Raw genomic sequence first — 17941 nt, 5'->3', positions numbered from 1 at the left:
AACTTGATTGCTTTAAATATTGTGCAAGATAATAGTTTCATTATTTGAGACTTGAAAGTATATGGACATAATTTGTTGTATAGCTAGTTTGTGTAGGAGGATTTATATAATGTTATTGCAACATATTGGTGTCAGTGAGTGATTAAGGTATTTTGAAAGCTCATCTAAATTACATGATTAATGTCCTTAGTTTTAGCACTTGTGGTTGGTATTAGACCATTTGCTTGAGAAAGTTTTCATCATCTTATATTGCTGAAACGCAAATGATCTCTCTTCCCTCCTTAATTTAAAGACACTTTAGTATGAATAAGAAGGGAAAACATGTCACCCATAACTTTTCCACCTAACGTTTATTTTTACATATTTCAATATGATTTTTTACATGTGTACATTTTAATTACTTGTAATCATAGTATATATACTATTTCATATTCTGTTTTTTCAGTTAATATTTAATAAAGATTTCTCATAATCTCTGTTGATTTCTCAATCTATGGTTATTATTACCATTTATTTTTTATGGTAATAATATACTCCAATGAATGTATATTTGGACATTGTAGAGTAATGCTGTATTTCCAAAGTAACAAAAATATTACAGTGAAAATTTTCATGTAGTTTTTAACATTTTCCCAAAAGTATTTGAATTTTATAATTATGGATAATTGTATTTCAGTGTTTATAAATTTAACATCAAGTCTAGAAAAGTAAAAAAAAAAGTACAAGGCAAACAGATAGATCTGATTTCATTTAGAGCCTGCCTTCTTTCTTTCCTCTTTTTTTTCTTGCCTGGCTATATTTAACAATGATAATAAGGTAATTTTCAGTGTTAGTATACAGTAGTGGAAAGTACATTGCCTTAAGTACCTAATACACAAGATAATTTTGAGGCTCATTTAAGGTGTGTTTGCATACCTCTATCATAGCACCTGTCATTCTTTAATATCATTATTTTTTTCTTCTGCTAGAGAATAAGTTTCTAGAGAAGAAGTGTATTTAATTTTTACTGTATTCACACCACTTAGCACACTACCTAGCATATAGTAGCAACATAATTTGTTGAATGAAAGAAGTACATGTTTCCAAATGAATGGTACAATAGTACAACCAGTTTTACAGGGACATATTGTTCTCATACTATTATTGGATATTGTTAATCTTACTGATCTTTCAAAGTGTTCCTCATTTGGAATGTAGAATTCCATGTATATCAAATATAAATGTTCATATTTACATATTCTAAAAGTAGTTGTCTTCATCTGGGAGATTTTTGGAATTACCTTCATTAATATTTTTATGAGGTTTCCAGATTTTCTGTATGAAGTATATACTTTATAATGAGAGAAAAAAAGTTTGGTTAAAAAAGAGATTTTGTGGTAAAAATGCTACAATATTAATTTTATGTTTTTCTTTTATTACTTAATGCTATTTTGTCTCTGTTCCCAATCCTTAAATTCATTTACTTTTTTTAATTACTGTATGTGTGCATATGTGTGTAATCAGTCGGCTTGATACAATTATAAATCAACTGTCAAATCTAGCACAACTCATTTCATTTTGGTTACATTTGTACTGTATAGAAATTTTTTTTTAAATCCTGACCTGAGGATATGTTTATTGATTTTTAGATAGGGGAAGGGAGAGAAAAGGAGAGAGGGAGAGAGAAACATCGATTGGTTGCCTCCTGCAGATGCCCCGACTGGAAATGAAACCTTCAACTTAGGTAATGTGACCTGATTGAAAATCAGACCTGCCACCCTTTGGTGTATAGGTCGACGCTCCAACCAATTGAACCACACCTGCCAGGACTCAATTTGGGTTTTTTAAACATAGGTTATGAAAAGAGAGAGATCTAAGTAGATATTTTTCCCTTCCCAAATTACTAAATTACTAACTAGTTAATTTAATAATAGTTTACTTAATAATCTTTCCCTTTCCCAATTAGGACAACTGTTTCTAAATCTAGAGACTCATACTTTCTAAAAAATTTAAAAATATTTTAAACTCTTTCTTATGGAAATTTTCTAAATACATAAAACTAGAATCAATAGTATAAACAACCCCTTACATAGTATTTTTTCATTCGATGACTCTAATGTTTTTTTGCTATTGGATTGTAAAAGATTTAAGGATTTCCTATGATACCAGAGATATTTGAGTGTACAGCTCTTATGGTGATAATCATACACTTGTATATTATTGTATATACCTTCATACACTGTATAATGATGTTTTGGTCAGCAACAGATCTCTCGTACAATATGGTCCCATAAGATTATATGGAGCTGAAAAATTCCTACTGCCTAGTGATGGCATAGCTATTGCCATTCAATATGTTACTCATGTGGTTGTGGTGCTGGTGTAAACCTGCTGCATGCCAGTATAAAAGTAGAGTGGATACACCTATGTACAGTACTTAATACTTCATAAAGACAATAAATGGCTGTTGCTGTTTTATGTATTTACTATAGTATACTTTATACTTAAAAAATTTTTTTTAATCCTCACCTGAGGATATAGTATTTTGAAAAATATTTTTATTGATTTTTTTTTTTTATATAGAAAGGGTTTATTTCTTATTGATTTTAGAGAGAGAGAAACATCAGTCTGTTGCCCCCTGTACATGCCTTGACTGAGGATCAAACCTGAAACCTAGGTATGTGCCCTGACTGGGAATTAAACCTACAACCTTTTGGTGTATGGAACAGTGCTTCCACCAACTGAGCCACCTGGCCAGGGCTATACTTGATACATTTTATTATTATTTTAGAATGTACTTTTCCTTCTTAAAGTAAAGTTTGCTGTAAATCAGTATTTTGTGTTATGCCGGCAGCAGCCTCATACATCTCGTGCTTACTCTATCTCCTGATTGCATTATTTTCTCTTGTGCTTGATTTAATTTCATGTTTTTTTGGTACAGTAACATTCTGTACAGGTATGTAGCCTAGGAGCAATAGACTATACTATATAGCCTAGGTGCATAGTAGGCTAGACTATCTAGGCTTGTATAAATGCATTCTGTGATGTTTGCACAATGTCAAAAAGCACCTAATGACGAATTTCTCAGGACGCATCCCTATTGTTAAGCTGTGCATGACCGTGAATATAATCTCTATGTTTGAAAAATAAACACTTACATATAGTATATAATTACTTTTTTAAAGTATAAGGAAAGTACTTTCTACAGAGATTTAGAGTGAGAATGGGGAGAATAATCTCAAGGATTTTTGGTTACTGGAAGAAGAATATTAGTATGTTTGTGGTGTATTGCCATAAATAGAAACTTGTAAATATTAGGATATCATTTAGTAGATTTTACAATAATACTAATACAAATAATTTCAATTTTTCACAACAGAGGATTATTTTTGGTTGTAAAATAGCTTTTGATAAAGTGAGTTTACGATGTCAAAGGCCACTTTATCCCTTCTAATGCCTGACAGGAAATAGGCTGACAGTGAATATAGGTTAAATGAATATTTTTGTCTTTTTTTTTTTTTTAATTTAGGTAATCTTAATCTTACAATTCCATGGAAAAACCTTTATACTCAACCAGTTGTAGCTGTACTGGAAGACATTTATTTACTCATCGTGCCTTCTTCTAGTAAGTCAAATTTTAAACTTTATAATTTAGATTATTCTTTTTTTTTTGTGGATGGAAAGTCTTTATACTTTATTTTATTCAAAATACTTTTGGGAATTTTTTTTTAAGTCCTCTCCTGAGGATATTTTTCCATTGATTTCTAGATAGAATGGAAGGAAGGAAGGGAGGGAAGGAAAGAGAAAGAAACATTGATGTGAGAGAGATACATTGATTAGTTGCCTCACACATGACCCCGACCAGGACTGGGGATCAAACCTGCAACCAGGTATGTGCCCTTAACCAGGAATGGAACCTGTGGACCCCTTTGTTCACGGGCTGACGCTCTAACCACTGTGCCAAACTGGCCTGGGGGATTTTTAAAAATATTTTAATTTGGTACTAGGTATTCGAATTAAATTGGTTTTTACACTAAGTTTTTGCAGACCTGGAATTAGTGATTATTTTCTTGTAAATTTTTTGGAATGAGTACATTTAAATTTAAGGTAATTGAGATTCTTTCTTTTTATGCTTGTTATAGTAATAAAATATGATCCTTTAAAAGAAGAAAAGCAACTCTTGGAGACAAAGCAGCAGGAACTAAAAAGAATAGAAGAAGCCAAACAAAAAGTAGCTGATCAAGGTAAAGAAAACAAAGAAGAATGGTAATAAGAAATTGGGAAAATACCTAACTATTGATCACATATTTGAATATTATTTTTCTCTGGAAGCACTGAGATTACATAAAATGAGAAAATTACATACATGAGAGAATCTGAGTACATGGGGCAATTTAATATAATGTGTTTTATCATGTTTATAGAAATCTTACTTTATAGACATTTACCTTAGGGCATATAATATACCTAGCTTACAAGGGTAAGGTTAGTTTTTAACTCTAGTAATTAATTTAATCAAGTATGTTTTCTTACCTTTCTAGCCTTTTCTTTTTTATTCTCATTATATCAGTTCACCTTTTGGATATACTTAGTTTATATATTTATATTTTCCCAAAACTGTTTGTTTACCTTCTGGCTTCACGTCCTTTCCTGTTCAGCCTAAATAAATGGTCCATTACTTCAACCCTTTCTTTTGTTGGTGAAAGAGATGTCCTGCAGAAATCTACTACCTTTCTACTGTGTTGCATGCAGCATCAGCAGCTGCTTCCTTATATTCAGACTCAACTTCTCCCTCTATTGAATCTTTCTTAGCGTGGAAATATACTGTAGCCTTTCGTATCTTCTAACATAAATTAATCTTCCTAACCTAGTCATTTCTTTATCTTCTCCTCTGTCCTTCATTGAAAAGCGAAGCGTCTTAAAAGAAAAGTAGATATACCAGTTTCACTATCCTTGCCATACATTAATTTTTAAAAATAAAAATGAAACCCAATAATAAATGTTTTACCTATTGAGAAACAGGTAAAAATATTAAAGGAGATTTAACATAATTCTGGCAACACTTTCTGTAATTATTTTTTCTTCTTTGTCACAGTTCTTTCATCTCCTGTGTAGTCATTCACACCTACCCTCAAGCCTTTTTATAAAAAAATACTTTTTTTTTTGTGGCATACACATAAAATTTATCATCTTAATATATACGGTTCAGTGAGATTAAATACATTTATAATGTCATGCAGCCATCCCCACCATCCATCTTCATACCTGTTTTTATTTAAAATTGAAATTTTATACCCCTTAAACATTTGTCCTCAAATTCAGCCCAGCCTCTGAAATCCATAATTCTACTTAATATCTTTATGATTTTGACTGTATTTGTGATTTTCTCTCTGGCTTATTTTACTTAGCATCATGTTTGCAAGGATCATCCATGTTGTAGTGAATGTCAAAATTTCCTTTTTAAAAAAATCCTCACCCAAGGATATTTTTCCATTTAACCTCAGATAGAGTGGGAGGGAGGGAAGGAGGGGGAGAGAGAAAGAGAGAGAAACATTGATGTGAGAGAGACACATCAATTGGTTGCCTCCCACACAACCCCAACCAGGGCTGGGGACTGAACCACAACCAAGCTATATGCCCTTGACCAGAATTGAACCTGCATCTCTTTGGTACACAGGCTGATGCTCTAACCACTGAACCAAACTGGCCAGGGCCAGAATTTCCTTTTTTAAGGCTGAATAATATTCCGCTTTATATATATACCACATTTTGCTTATCTGTTTATTCATTAGTGAATAGTTGGGTTGATTCTGTGCTTTAGCTATTGTGAATAATGCTGCCTTGAACATGGGTGTATATATATTCCTTTGAGACACTGCTGTCAATTCTTTTTGTAAATATCCAGAAGTGAAAGTTCTGGATCACATGGTAATTCTGTCTTTTAAATTTTTGTGCGGTTGCCATACTGTTTTCCACAGGGACTGATAACCATTTTATATTCCCACCAACAGTGCATAAGGGTTCCAAGTTCTTCACATCTCTGTGAGCATTTATTATTTTCTGTTTATTTTTTAATTAGTAGCATCTTAATGGAGATGAAGTGGTATCTCATGTAGTTTAGATTTGCTAAAAAATGGTATTTGAGCATCCTTTTATTGCTTATTGGCCATTTCTACATCTTTGGAGAAATGTCTGTTTAAGTCTCTTCCCCATCTTTTAATTTGGGGATGGGGAGGGTGGTCAGAGTTCTCTGTATATTCTGGATATTAATTCCTAATTAGATATATGTGATTTGCAAATTTTCTTCCATTCTGTGGGTAGAGTCTTTATTCTGTTGATAGTGTCCTATGAGGTACAAAATTTTAAAGTTTTGTGAAATTTAACTTGGCTACTTTTCTTTTGTTGCCTGTGCCTTTGGTATCACATATAAGAAATCGTTGCCAAATTCATTGTTCTGTATTTTCTTATAAGAGTTTTATAGTTTAGGTCTTATATTTAAATCTTTGATCCATTTGATTTTATTTTTATATGTTGTTAGATAAGGGTCCAACTTCATTCTCTTGTGTGTGAATATCCAAATATATAGTTTTTCAAGCATCATTTGTTAAAAATACTATTCTTTCCCATTAAATAGTCTTGGCACTCTTCTTAAAAATTATTTGACTCTATATGTGAGGGTTTATTTTGGGGCTTTTTATTCTGTTCCATTGGTCTATATCTTTTTATGCCAACATCACACTGTTTTGGTTACTCTAGTTTTGTTCTAACTGTTGCAGTCAGGAAGTGTGGTTCTTTTAGCTTTGCTCTTCCTTTTCAAGATTGTTTTGATTATTTGGGAATCTCTTGAGATTCCATATGAATTTTAGGATGGATTTTTCATTTATCTCTGCAACAAATATCGATATTTTGATTGTGTTGAATCTATAGATTACTTTGGGCAATATCAACATATTAACACTGTCAGATCTGCCAATCCATGGACATGGGATGTGTTTCTACTTGTGTCTTCTAAAAATTTTCCTAAACATTTTTTTTTCTTTTTGATGCTATTGTAAAGGGAATTGTTTTGTAATTTCCTTTCAGATGACCATTGCTTGGAAAGTTATGCAAGTGATTTGTTTGTGCTGACTTTGTACCCTCCTACTTTGCTGCGTTAGTTCATTACTTCTAATAGGTTTTGTGTGTGGAATATATAGGGTTTTCTTTATATACAATATTGTTGTCTGTGAAACAAGATCATTTTATTTTTTCCTTTCCAACTTGGATGTCTTTTATTTATTTTTTTCTTGCCTAATTACTCTGACTAGAATTTCCAGTACTGTGTTGAATAGAAGTGGCAAAAGTGGACATCCTTACCTTTTTCCTGAACTTAGAGGTAAAGCTTTCAGACTTTCACTATTGAGTATGCTATATGCTGTGGGTTTTCACATGTGACCTTTATTATGTTAAAGTAGTTTCTTTCTGTTGCTAGTTTGTTGAGTGTTTTTATTATTAAAGGGTATTGAACTTTGCCAAATGCTTTTTCTTAATTGAGATGATGTGTTTTTTTCTTTCATTTAGTTAATATGGTGTATTATTAGACTAATTGATTTTCATATATGTAGAGCCATTCTTTCATTGCAGGAATAAATTGTATTGAGTCATGGTGTGTAATTCTTATAATGGTCTTTTAATTTTTGTTTGTTAATATATTGTTGAGGATTTTGCATCAATATTAATTTGCTTTTACATCAGATTAATGCTGACCTCATATGGATTGTGTTTGGAAATATACCCCTTCTCTTCAGTTTTTGGGAAACTCCCTTCCCCTCCCCTCCCCTCCCCTCCCCTCCCGAAATTTTTCCATTGATTTTTTAGATAGAATGGAATGGAGGAAGGGAGGGAGAGAAACATAAATGTGAGATCAATTGGTTGCCTCCTGCATGACCCCGACCAGTTACATGCCCTTGACTGGAATCAAACTCGAGACTCTTTGGCCCACGGGCTGACGTTCTAACCACTGTGTAAAACCATCCAGGGCTAAGGCTTTCTTTTGTTGAGAGATATTTGCTTATTGATATGATCTCCTATACGTTATATGTTTATTCAGATTTTCTATTTCTTTGTGATTTTTGTCTTGGTAGGTTTTGTTTTTCTAGGAATTTGTCCATTTCATCTGGTTATTCCAATTTGTTAGTGTACATTTATTCATAGTACTACCTTATACTTCTTTTTAGAATAAGTAGTAATGTTCCTTCTCTCATTTGTGACTTTACTCTTAATCTCTTTTTTCTTGGTCCATCTATTTTTCAGTTTTGTTAATCTTTTCAAAAAACAAACTTTCGGTTTCATTGATTTTCTCTATTGGTTTTCTATTTTGTTGGTTAATCTCTGCTCTATTCTTTTATTATTATTATTATTATTATTTAACTTTATTTTCATTGTTGACATAATATTACAAATGTCCCCATTCCCCCCACACTGCCTTCCCTCTGGCCAGCATCACACTATTGTTTCTGTCTATGGGTTATGCATATATGTTCTTTGGCTAATGCCTTCACTTTTTTCATCCAGTCCCCCCCCCCCCCCCCCCGCAAGCTGTCAGTCTGTTCCAGTACCCATGCCTTTGTTTCTGTTTTGTTCGTCAGTATAATTTGATCATTAGATTCCACATATAAGTGGGATCCTATGGTATTTGTCTTTTCTGACTGGCTTATTCTACTTATAATAATCTCCAGGTCCATCCATGCTGTTGCAAAAGGTAAGATTTTCTTCTTTTTTATGGCTGCGTAGTATTCCATTGTATAAATGTACCATGGTTTCTTTTTTATCCACTCATCTACTGATGGGCACTTGGGTTATTTCCAGATCTTGGCTATTGTAAATAATGCTGCCCTAGTAATGTTATTTATAATACCCAAGATCTGCTGTAATCTTTATTTCCTTTTTTTCTGTTAGTTTGGGGTTTAGTATGTTCTTTTTTTTCTAGTTGTTTAAGTTGTAAAGTTAGGTTGTTTTGAGACCTTTCTTGTTTTTTCATAGCTATAAATTTTTCTCTTAATCTTTCTTTTGCTTTGTTCCATAAGTTTTGGTATGTTGTGTGTTCATTAATTTCTAAGTATTTTCTAATTTCCCTTATGATTTTTTTTTTTTGATCCAGTGGTGGTTCAAGAGTGTTTTGTTTAATTTCCAAAAATTAGTGAGTTTTCTAATTTTACTTTTGTTGATTTCTAACTTCATCCTGTTGTTAGATTATTATGCTGTCGTTAAAAACTAATAATTTAAAAAAATACATTAGTCTCTTTAATTATGTAGAAAGCAATGTGGAGTTATAATAATAATAGGTTTTATAATTGCCTGTGTATTATCTATTGTTGATATTTTTGTTTTTTCATATGGCTGTGGTTACCGTGTGCTGTCTTCTTTAATCTTGCAGGACTCTCTTGTTCATTTGTTGTAGGGCAGGTCTAGTGGTATCTAGAATGTTTATCTTTGAACATTTTTATTTCTTCCTTATTCCTGAAGGACAGTTTTGCTGGATATAGCACTATTGGTTAAAAATAATTTTTTTTTAACACCTTGAGTATTTTTGCCCAGTGCTTTTCGGCCTTCACTATTTCTGATAAAAAAAAAAAAAATCTGCTCATAATTTTGTTTAGCATCCCTTGTATGTGATAAGCTTCTCTTTTGCTGCTTTCAAGATTCTCTCTTTAGCCCTGGCCGGTTTGGTTCAGCTGTTAGAGCGTTGGCCCGCGGACCGGAGAGTCCCGGGTTTGGTTCCCACTAAGAGCAAGTACCTCAGTTGCAGTTTGTCCCCGGCCCTGGTTGGGGTCGTGTGGGTGGCAACTACTCTATGTGTGTCTCCCACATCGATGTCTCTCTCCTCTCTCTTCCTCTCACTCTCCCTCCTGCTCTATCTGAAGAAACGTGCAAAAATGTCCTCGGGTAAGAATAAAAAAAAAAGATTCTTTCTTTGTCTTTGGCTTTTGAACCTTTGATTATATTAATGTGTATTGATGTGGGTCTTTTTGAGTTCTGCTTACTTGGAATTCCTTGAACTACTTGGATATATATTTTTATGTCTTTCTTCAAATTTGGGAAGTTTTCAGCCATTATTTCTTAAAATATTCTCTCTGCCCCTTTCTCTTTTCTCCTTCTGGGACTCTCACAATGCATATATTAGTCTATTTGTTGGTATCCCCTCAGGTTCCTTAAGGCTCTCTTCCCTTTTCTTCAATACTTTTTCTTTCTGTTCCTTGGACTTGATAATTTCATTTATTCCATATTTAAATTTGTTGATTCTACCTCATGCCTACTCAAATCTGTCTTGAATTACTCTAATGAATATTTTTCTTTTTCTTTTACTACTTTTGTATTCTGTCTCTTTATAGATGTTTCCATTTTGTTCATGCATTATTTTCTTGACTTTCTCCACATATTCCTTTAGGCTTTGGGGTACCTATATGAGAGTTGTTTTAAAGTCTGTCTAGTAGATCTGTCAGCAGGTCTTTTCAGGGATAGTTTTTGTTATTTATTTGTCTTTGAGTGAGTTATACTTTCCTATTTTTTTCTATGCCTTGTGATTTTTTTTACTAGAAACTGGACATTTGAATGTAATAATGTGGAGATCTGATTCTTGCCCTTTCCCATCGTTTTGTTCTTTATTATTGTCTTTATTATTCTATTTTGATTGCTGCATACTGTTTCTGTGCCAAAGATCAGATTGAGGTGTAAACTTAATGTCTTATTAGGTTTTTTCAGAGCCTGTGCCTTTCCCTGAGCATGTGTGATCACATTCTAATTTTCCCCAATATGAAATTGCTTTTGAATGTTCTAGTCCTTAATGTTTTGCTCCCAAGTAGGGAGGAAGAGAAAAATGAAGGGGACCAAAAAAATAAAATAATGCCAGCCCTTGAACCCCCGGAAGGTACTTCAGCTGGGAAGGTGACAGACTTTCAACAATGGGGGAAGGTACAATAACAATGGCTGCTCTTCTCTTTGTTTGTAACTCTATGATCAGAGTAGAAATCAGCAATTGGAACACAGATCTCTAAATATTTGGAGCCTAGGGTCCTTTCTGCCCACCTTGGCTCCTGCAAGTTGTGTGTATACAACTCCAGAATAAAGGCATAGCTCTCAACCATGGTCCTGGGGGTGGGAGATGGATAGCTGCTGCTGTGCTGAGAGATGAAATTGATGTAAATTAACTGCAGTATACTACTCGAGCCTTCCACTGGAACTTGCAAACCTTTAATGTACTCCAGAGTTCCAAAATATTTACATTAAGTAGATTCTTCCTGTTCAGTTGTTGTCTAGGAGGAAAGACGGATTCCTGGTGTTTTATACTCCGCCATTTTCTTCAAAATCCTCCTGTCCTCCAGTCTTCTCTTTCCCAAGTCTCTTAAGATTTTTCCTTTAAAAAGGTTGTCTTTTTTTATCAAGGTAATACATATACATAGCTTTAAAAGTTAAATAGTAGTATAGGACTCATAAGTTTTAAAAAATTCTGTCTCCTGGCTTGGCTACTCCCTATAGATCTGCTTTTAAGTTTTTAAGTTTTTTTGTCTTATTTCCAAATTACTACATACGATGATTATATTTCTATTACTTGATTTATTATATTTATGTATCATTTTTATGGACTATGAAGATTTTAATCTTCCCAATATAATTATATTGTATTTTTGTTTAAATCAATATTCATTGCTTATGTTCCCATGGCTTTATACAAGTGTTTGCCACTGAGCCAAATCATATATTCTGATTACATGTATTTTCTGGTCCAACTTCATTATTTTCTCGGCAATAGTATGTTGATTTGGATTTGATTGTTTATTATGTAGCACTTTTACTTATTATGTGTTTTTGGTATGATGAATTTCCCTGTACCTTGATATATGTGGTTGCAGAGTTGGAGTCTCTTAGGTTCATTTATTCCAGAATAAACCCTTGCTTCTTACTAGGGTGGGAAAAGAATAGTTGCTTGACTATGTGGGCTGGGGGAAAGAGAGTACATGGAAGTCTGTAACTGCTTGTTATACAGATTTTAAGTCAACCCGTGTATTATCACTCTCTTCCTTCACCATTCTCCCTTTCTTATTAGTGTTTTCTAAGGACTCCAGTTTCTGAATTTTTCCAAGCTTCTTCTCCTTCTTTTTCTTGACTCATCTTGTGTTTTATTGGCATCTCTGTCTGTGGGCACTTAGGAATGAATTTGTTCTTCTCTGCTAAGTTGACCAAGGCCATCTGTTTTCCAGCTTCTAACTTTTTGTTGTTGTTAAGCCTCACCCGAGGATACTTTTCCATTGATTTTTAGATAGAATGGTGGTGGTTGGGGGGAGAAAAACATTTATATGAGAGAGACACATCAATTGGTTGCCTCCTGCAGGACCCCGACTAGGATTGAGCCTACAACTGAGGTATGTGCCCTTGACTAGGAATCAAACCTGCGACCCTTTGGTCTGCAGGGCTGATGTTCTAACCACTGAGCAAATGCACAGGGATCAGCTTCTGACTTTTTAAAGCTACCTCTTATGTGTCCTTTCTCTTATATAATTTCTTTTGGCCTGTTAATTTATCTATTTTTTCCTTTTTTTGTGTGTGTTAATGGAGTTTGACTGAGGAATAGAGAAATAGATGCAATCTACCATGTTCAATCAGACGTCCCTCCTATTTATACTTAGATCTAAAATACAATTGTTGCCCTGGCCGGTTTGGCTCAGCGGTTAGAGCATCAGTCTGCGGTCCGGAGAGACTCGGGTTCGGTTTCCGCTAAGGGCATGTATCTCGGTTGCAGTTTGTCCCCGGCCCTGGTTGGTTGTGCGGGTGGCAGCCACTCGATGTGTCCCTTTCACGTCGATGTTTCTCTCTCTCTCTCTCCTTCCCACTCTATTTGTACAAAAAATGGAAAAATGTCCTCGGGTGAGGATAAAATAAATAAATAAATAAATAAATAAATAAAATAAAATACAATTGTTTAACCATGCTTAAAATTTATCTAAGATACCTTATTGTTATCAGGTAGTAGTTTAATCTCTTTAGCAAGATATGTAAAAGCTCTTATGATGTGAATCCTGTCTACCTCTCTAGCTTAATTATTGGCTCTTTCCTATCTTCTCTTTTTTGCTCCAGCCATACCGGTCCTATTTGTAGTTTACTGAATATATTAACTTCTTTGTGATTGTATCTCCCTTTTTTTTTTTAAATCCTTACCCACGGATACTTTTTTCCATTTATCTTCAGATAGAGTGGAGGGGGAGAAACATCGATGTGAGAGAGACACATTGACTTGTTACCTCTCACACAACCCTGACCAGGGCCGGGAAATAAACCACAGCCGAGGTACATGCCCATGACTGGAATTGAACCCTCGACTCTTTGGTCCTTAGGCCAAGGCTCTAACCATTGAGCAAGACCTGCTAGGGCTGCATCTCACTTCTTACTTTAATCAAGTATACATTTGAAAATCATCAGCATGAGGATATTTTGGACTATTAGCTGTGAATGATATTTTTTGCAGCAGCAATAAAGAATGAGAAGAGAAATTGTCCTAGGACTGAGCTGTAAGGAAATCCAACATTTAATGATTGTGTAGAGGAGAATAACAGAGAAAGATTATTAAGGGAGAGTAGTCAAATAAGTAGAAGGAAATTTGGAGATTATGATTCCATGGGGAAAAGGGTGTTTTGAGAAGAGAAGAATGTATCAGATCCTACTGAGATATTAGGTAAATTGAGGATTAGGAAATAATCATTTTAGTTAAGATATGGAGATCATTGGTCACCTTGGAAATAGATACTATTATTGAGTGATGCTTGCAGAGAAGGAGCTTATATTTCCCATAAAGTTGGAGGCACTGTCATGTGCTAAGAGTAAAGGGAGCAGTGGAAGGGTTGTTGGAGCTTTGAGGAAAATAAAAAATAATTTTGAAATTGTTGTTCTGGAGAGTGTAAGCAAGTTGACTGGAGCAATGTAGTAAGGTTGTTGGTTGGTGGAAGTTGGTGATGACTAATTTACAGTAATTCCAATCTGTCCTATTGTGATTTTTCTCCTCTAGTACTCACCTGGAAAGACATAGACATGTTTATATAAAAAGTAGATAATTTTATTCAGGGTTGGAGCTGTATTGACAGGAAAATGAGAGAGAAAAGCAGACTTTTAAAGTGTTGGTGAAATAAATTATGGAATCTGAGCTGGATAAGGAAATGGGGGGTTACTAATGGATGGTGAAAGATTTAGAATTTACTTGAACAGACAGATTTATAGTACAAGAGATTTTATTAGGTAGTGATTGATTCAAAGATTAAAAACTACGTATATACTCTTTTTTTTTAAATCCTCACCCGAGGACATTTTTTTCTATTTTTTTGTTCAGATAGAGTGGGAGGGAGAGAGAGGAAGAGAGAGAAAGAGAAAGAGAGAGAGAGAGAAACATTGACGTGAAAGGGACACATCGAATGACTGCCACCCGCACGACCGACCAGGGCCGGGGACAAACTGCAACCGAGGTACGCGCCCTTAGCTGGAACCAAATCTGGGTCTCTTTGGACCACAGGCCGATGCTCTAACCGCTGAGCAAAATTGGCCAGGGCTGTATATACTCTTCAAAGAGCATATATGCTGTCTACTTATTAATTCTAAAGTCCTTGTATATTCAGATATATTCACTTCTCATTCACTCACACTTGTGTTTGATGTACATAGGACATCTTCATTAATTTTCCTTAAGGCTCTCGGGCCAGCTGAATTAGAATAGTAGGTCATTAGAGGAACAGGATTAGAAAGAGGAAAGGAGGTAGCTTTCATTGGCATTTTTGAGTGGAGGAAATAGGGGTAGTAACTAGTGGTTAACAAAGGCATATTACAAAAATTAGGAACCTTGATTTTTTTAATCTTTCTGTTCCCATGAAAACTATTGAAACTGGAGATAGTAAATAGGTTTTAGAAAAAGAAATGAATGACTGACTTCCTTCATCCTTGCTGTAAAGGAGAGAGGGAAATTATCTTACATCTTCCTACTTTGTATTCATCAGGAGGAGGGTCATATTCAAATATTTTTGAAATCTAACCACAGACAACTTATGATGTCATCTCTAATTTAAGGGAGTCTCCATCTTTTGCTGCTGTCTCTGGCTTTTCTCATTTAAGCCTATTATTCTTCTTACCTAATAATCTTCATTGTTTTCTATATCTTTATGTACTCATATAATTAACAGAGAAAAGTTATACATTTTAATGTCAATAAATTCTGCAAGGTTGGCTTTAGTTTCACTGAACAAGATACTAGTTTTTGAAAACTGTATTTAGTTGCCTTTGAAAGTCTTTTGATATGGAAGACTTTTGGAAGACATCTACATATATAGATTATTTTTCTTTAACAGGGTAACATTTGTGTTACCTCAATATGTGGATATTTATACACTATGTTTTTTATTCAAGTTTAAAAAGAAATATTTGCAATTCTAGAAAAAATCCTGGTGGAGAAACAGGACACTTTTATGGAAAAATTGATTACCCAGATCATAAAAAATCTCCAAGTGAAAATTTCCAATATCCATATTCGTTATGAAGATGATGTAAGTATTTTCACAGATGATACTTGTTTTTATATTTACATGTATTCCACTGTTAATGGAAACCTGGCTACTACATAGCTACTTATTAGATGCAGGGAGGTGGAGGGATAGAGCTGAAGATGACATAATTTTTATTTTCTATAACTATAGTTGTAATTTCCAGTCCTTATTGCCTTGATTACACTTTCTTTAAATGTTCAACCATTAGATAATGAAGGAAAATGCCTTTCTTATCACCTTTGATAAGTGGGAATTAAGAATTTAGCTATTATGTATTTTTAAGATACTTTAAATTATATGATATTTATCTCCTGGAGAGAGTACTGGTCTAGGGATCAGTAGAGTACAGCTTACCTAATCGATCTCAAATAGATCATGTATAATTAGCTTCTCATAGTACTATTGTGAGGGTCACTCATTTTTTTATAAGCTCTTTTTGGTAAACTGTAAAACATTATTCAGATGTATTGTACAACACTAATGCATTGATAGTATTTTAATTGTTACTGTATTAGAAAAAAATATAGGCATAAAAGTTGCTCTGCAAAATTGTGAATGTTTTTGAATGTTTGAAATTGCATACTGCTCAGAAAGTGAACTTTTTCTATAATGCGAATTTTGTCCAACTACTAAAAATCTGAGTAAAATTTACTGTTTTTTCTCTTTAGATCACAAATCGAGAAAACCCATTGTCATTTGGTATTTCCCTGCAAAATCTCAGCATGCAGGTACTTTGTTTAAAAATAAATTTAACCATATTTAGTTGTGTAGTCTAGTTAATCAAACTACTAATTACTAATTACTTTTCATTTATACCAGAAATAGGTGTCTATAGAATTGGTACAAAAAGTAGCGTAGATTGGTTTGGAACTGAGGATAGGTAATTTCACATTTGAAAAAATGGTTGATAATCAAATTCAAGTTAATATACAAGGGCCTAGCCCAGCTTGTATGGTTCAGTGGATTGAGTGTTGTTCCATGAACTGAGAGGTCCCCCGTTCAATTCTTGATCAGGCTCGATCCCCAGTAGGGGCCGCGCAGGAGGTAGCTGATCTGTGTTTCTCGAAACATTGATGTTTCTGTGTCTCCCTCTCTCTCTAAAAAAATCAATAAAATAAAATATGATGGCCTACTATTATTTACTAATTATGATATTTGATACTTTTTTACTTAAAATAATTCATTTCTGAGTATGTACAAAATAAAAGTAATGTTTATTTTAGAAACTTTGATAAGTCATGAAAAGTGTAAAGAAACAAACCATTGTGTCCTCACCAACATTATTAATAATGTGGCATACTTTCTTTATGCCTAATTTTTTAAATTGAGGACTTTTACAAGTATAGGAGCAGACAGAGGATTATGAAAAGTTTGCTTGCAACCAGAACAAATCATTATTAAATTTCTCATTTGGTAACTGTTAATGAATAAAGTTTAAATCCCTTTGTCCTCTACTCCTGCCCTTTCTTCCTGCCCCAGAGATAAACATCCTAAGCTTTTTAACTTTTATATAATATAGCTATTAAAATTGTATATGGTATTTGGTAAGTTTTTAAAAATTTACATAAATATTTTATGTGATTCTGCTATACGTTCCCCTTTTCTCTTCACAATGTTTTTGACATCTGTGTTGCCACATATAATTCAATTCATTCATTTTAACTGCTGTATTTCCATTATATGCTTTTATTTGTTATATCCATTGGGTTTTTGTGTATGCCTTTAATATATATATATATATCCATATCCACTCTAGGCAAAAGAAAAGAAAAAGGGAAAGTGAAATACAAAGTTATTCAATAATGTTGGGTGGGGTAAAATGTCAAATGCTGCTATTACATTGAAAAGTAAGAATGGCCCTGGCCGGTTTGGCTCAGCGCTTGGAGCATTGGCCTGCAGACCAAAAAGTCCCAGGTTCGGTTCCCGCTAGGGGCACGTACCAAAAAAAAAGAAAAGAAAAGAAAAAAGAAAAGTAGGAATGGAGAATTAGCTGTTGGATTTGGCATTGTGAAGGTCATTGGTGACTGTGACTGCAGTGGTTTTGACCATCACCTTTGGAAGTCCATGGCAACTTGTCCCCCAGCCCAGACCTATTCAGTTAGAAACTTAGGTATGGACCCGGCATTCCATGTTTTAAAAAGCCTTCTATGTGATCCTATTGCATAATAATGTTTGAGAACCACTGTTCTGATCCATTTAGTTCTCTACAAAAAAATGAAAACCCATCTTTTTAAATAAGCATCTGATCACTTTGTTCTCCTGAGGTGCTTTTTATTGCTCTTAGAATAAAGTCCATAGTTTGTCTTCAAGTTCTTTATTTTATTTTTTCATCCTCACCTGAGGATATCTTTACATTTATCATTAGAGCAGAAGGAAGAGAGGGAGGAAGAGAAAGAGAGAGAAACGTG

At 33.9% G+C, this 17941-nt stretch overlaps 1 protein-coding gene across 10 annotated transcripts in view; it reads left to right on the top strand.

Annotated features, from left to right (window-relative positions):
• VPS13A (vacuolar protein sorting 13 homolog A) overlaps window positions 1-17941 on the top strand; it is a 218647-nt gene that overhangs the window by 20820 nt on the left and 179886 nt on the right. For 5 of the 10 annotated variants that reach the window (XR_004959539.1, XM_036262038.1, XM_036262042.1 and 2 more), the window contains exons 1-3: window positions 10819-10929; window positions 15424-15533; window positions 16202-16261. Coding sequence is in view for 9 of the 10 variants with exons in the window: in XM_036262038.1 (XP_036117931.1) it covers window positions 10920-10929; window positions 15424-15533; window positions 16202-16261 (180 nt within the window). In the remaining variant the exon portion in view is untranslated. Of the gene's footprint in view, window positions 1-3508; window positions 3605-4121; window positions 4224-7286; window positions 7355-8696; window positions 8720-10818; window positions 10930-15423; window positions 15534-16201; window positions 16262-17941 lie in introns of those variants that run through there. The other 5 variants (XM_036262048.1, XM_036262049.1, XM_036262039.1 and 2 more) reach the window with 4 other exon arrangements.

This window comes from Molossus molossus, unplaced genomic scaffold (genome assembly GCF_014108415.1).
Source record: "Molossus molossus isolate mMolMol1 unplaced genomic scaffold, mMolMol1.p scaffold_m16_p_14, whole genome shotgun sequence".
NCBI classification, from domain to species: Eukaryota; Metazoa; Chordata; class Mammalia; order Chiroptera; family Molossidae; genus Molossus; species Molossus molossus.
The sequence above is the reverse complement of the archived record's forward strand: the minus strand, read 5'-3'. Positions and strand labels throughout refer to the sequence as shown.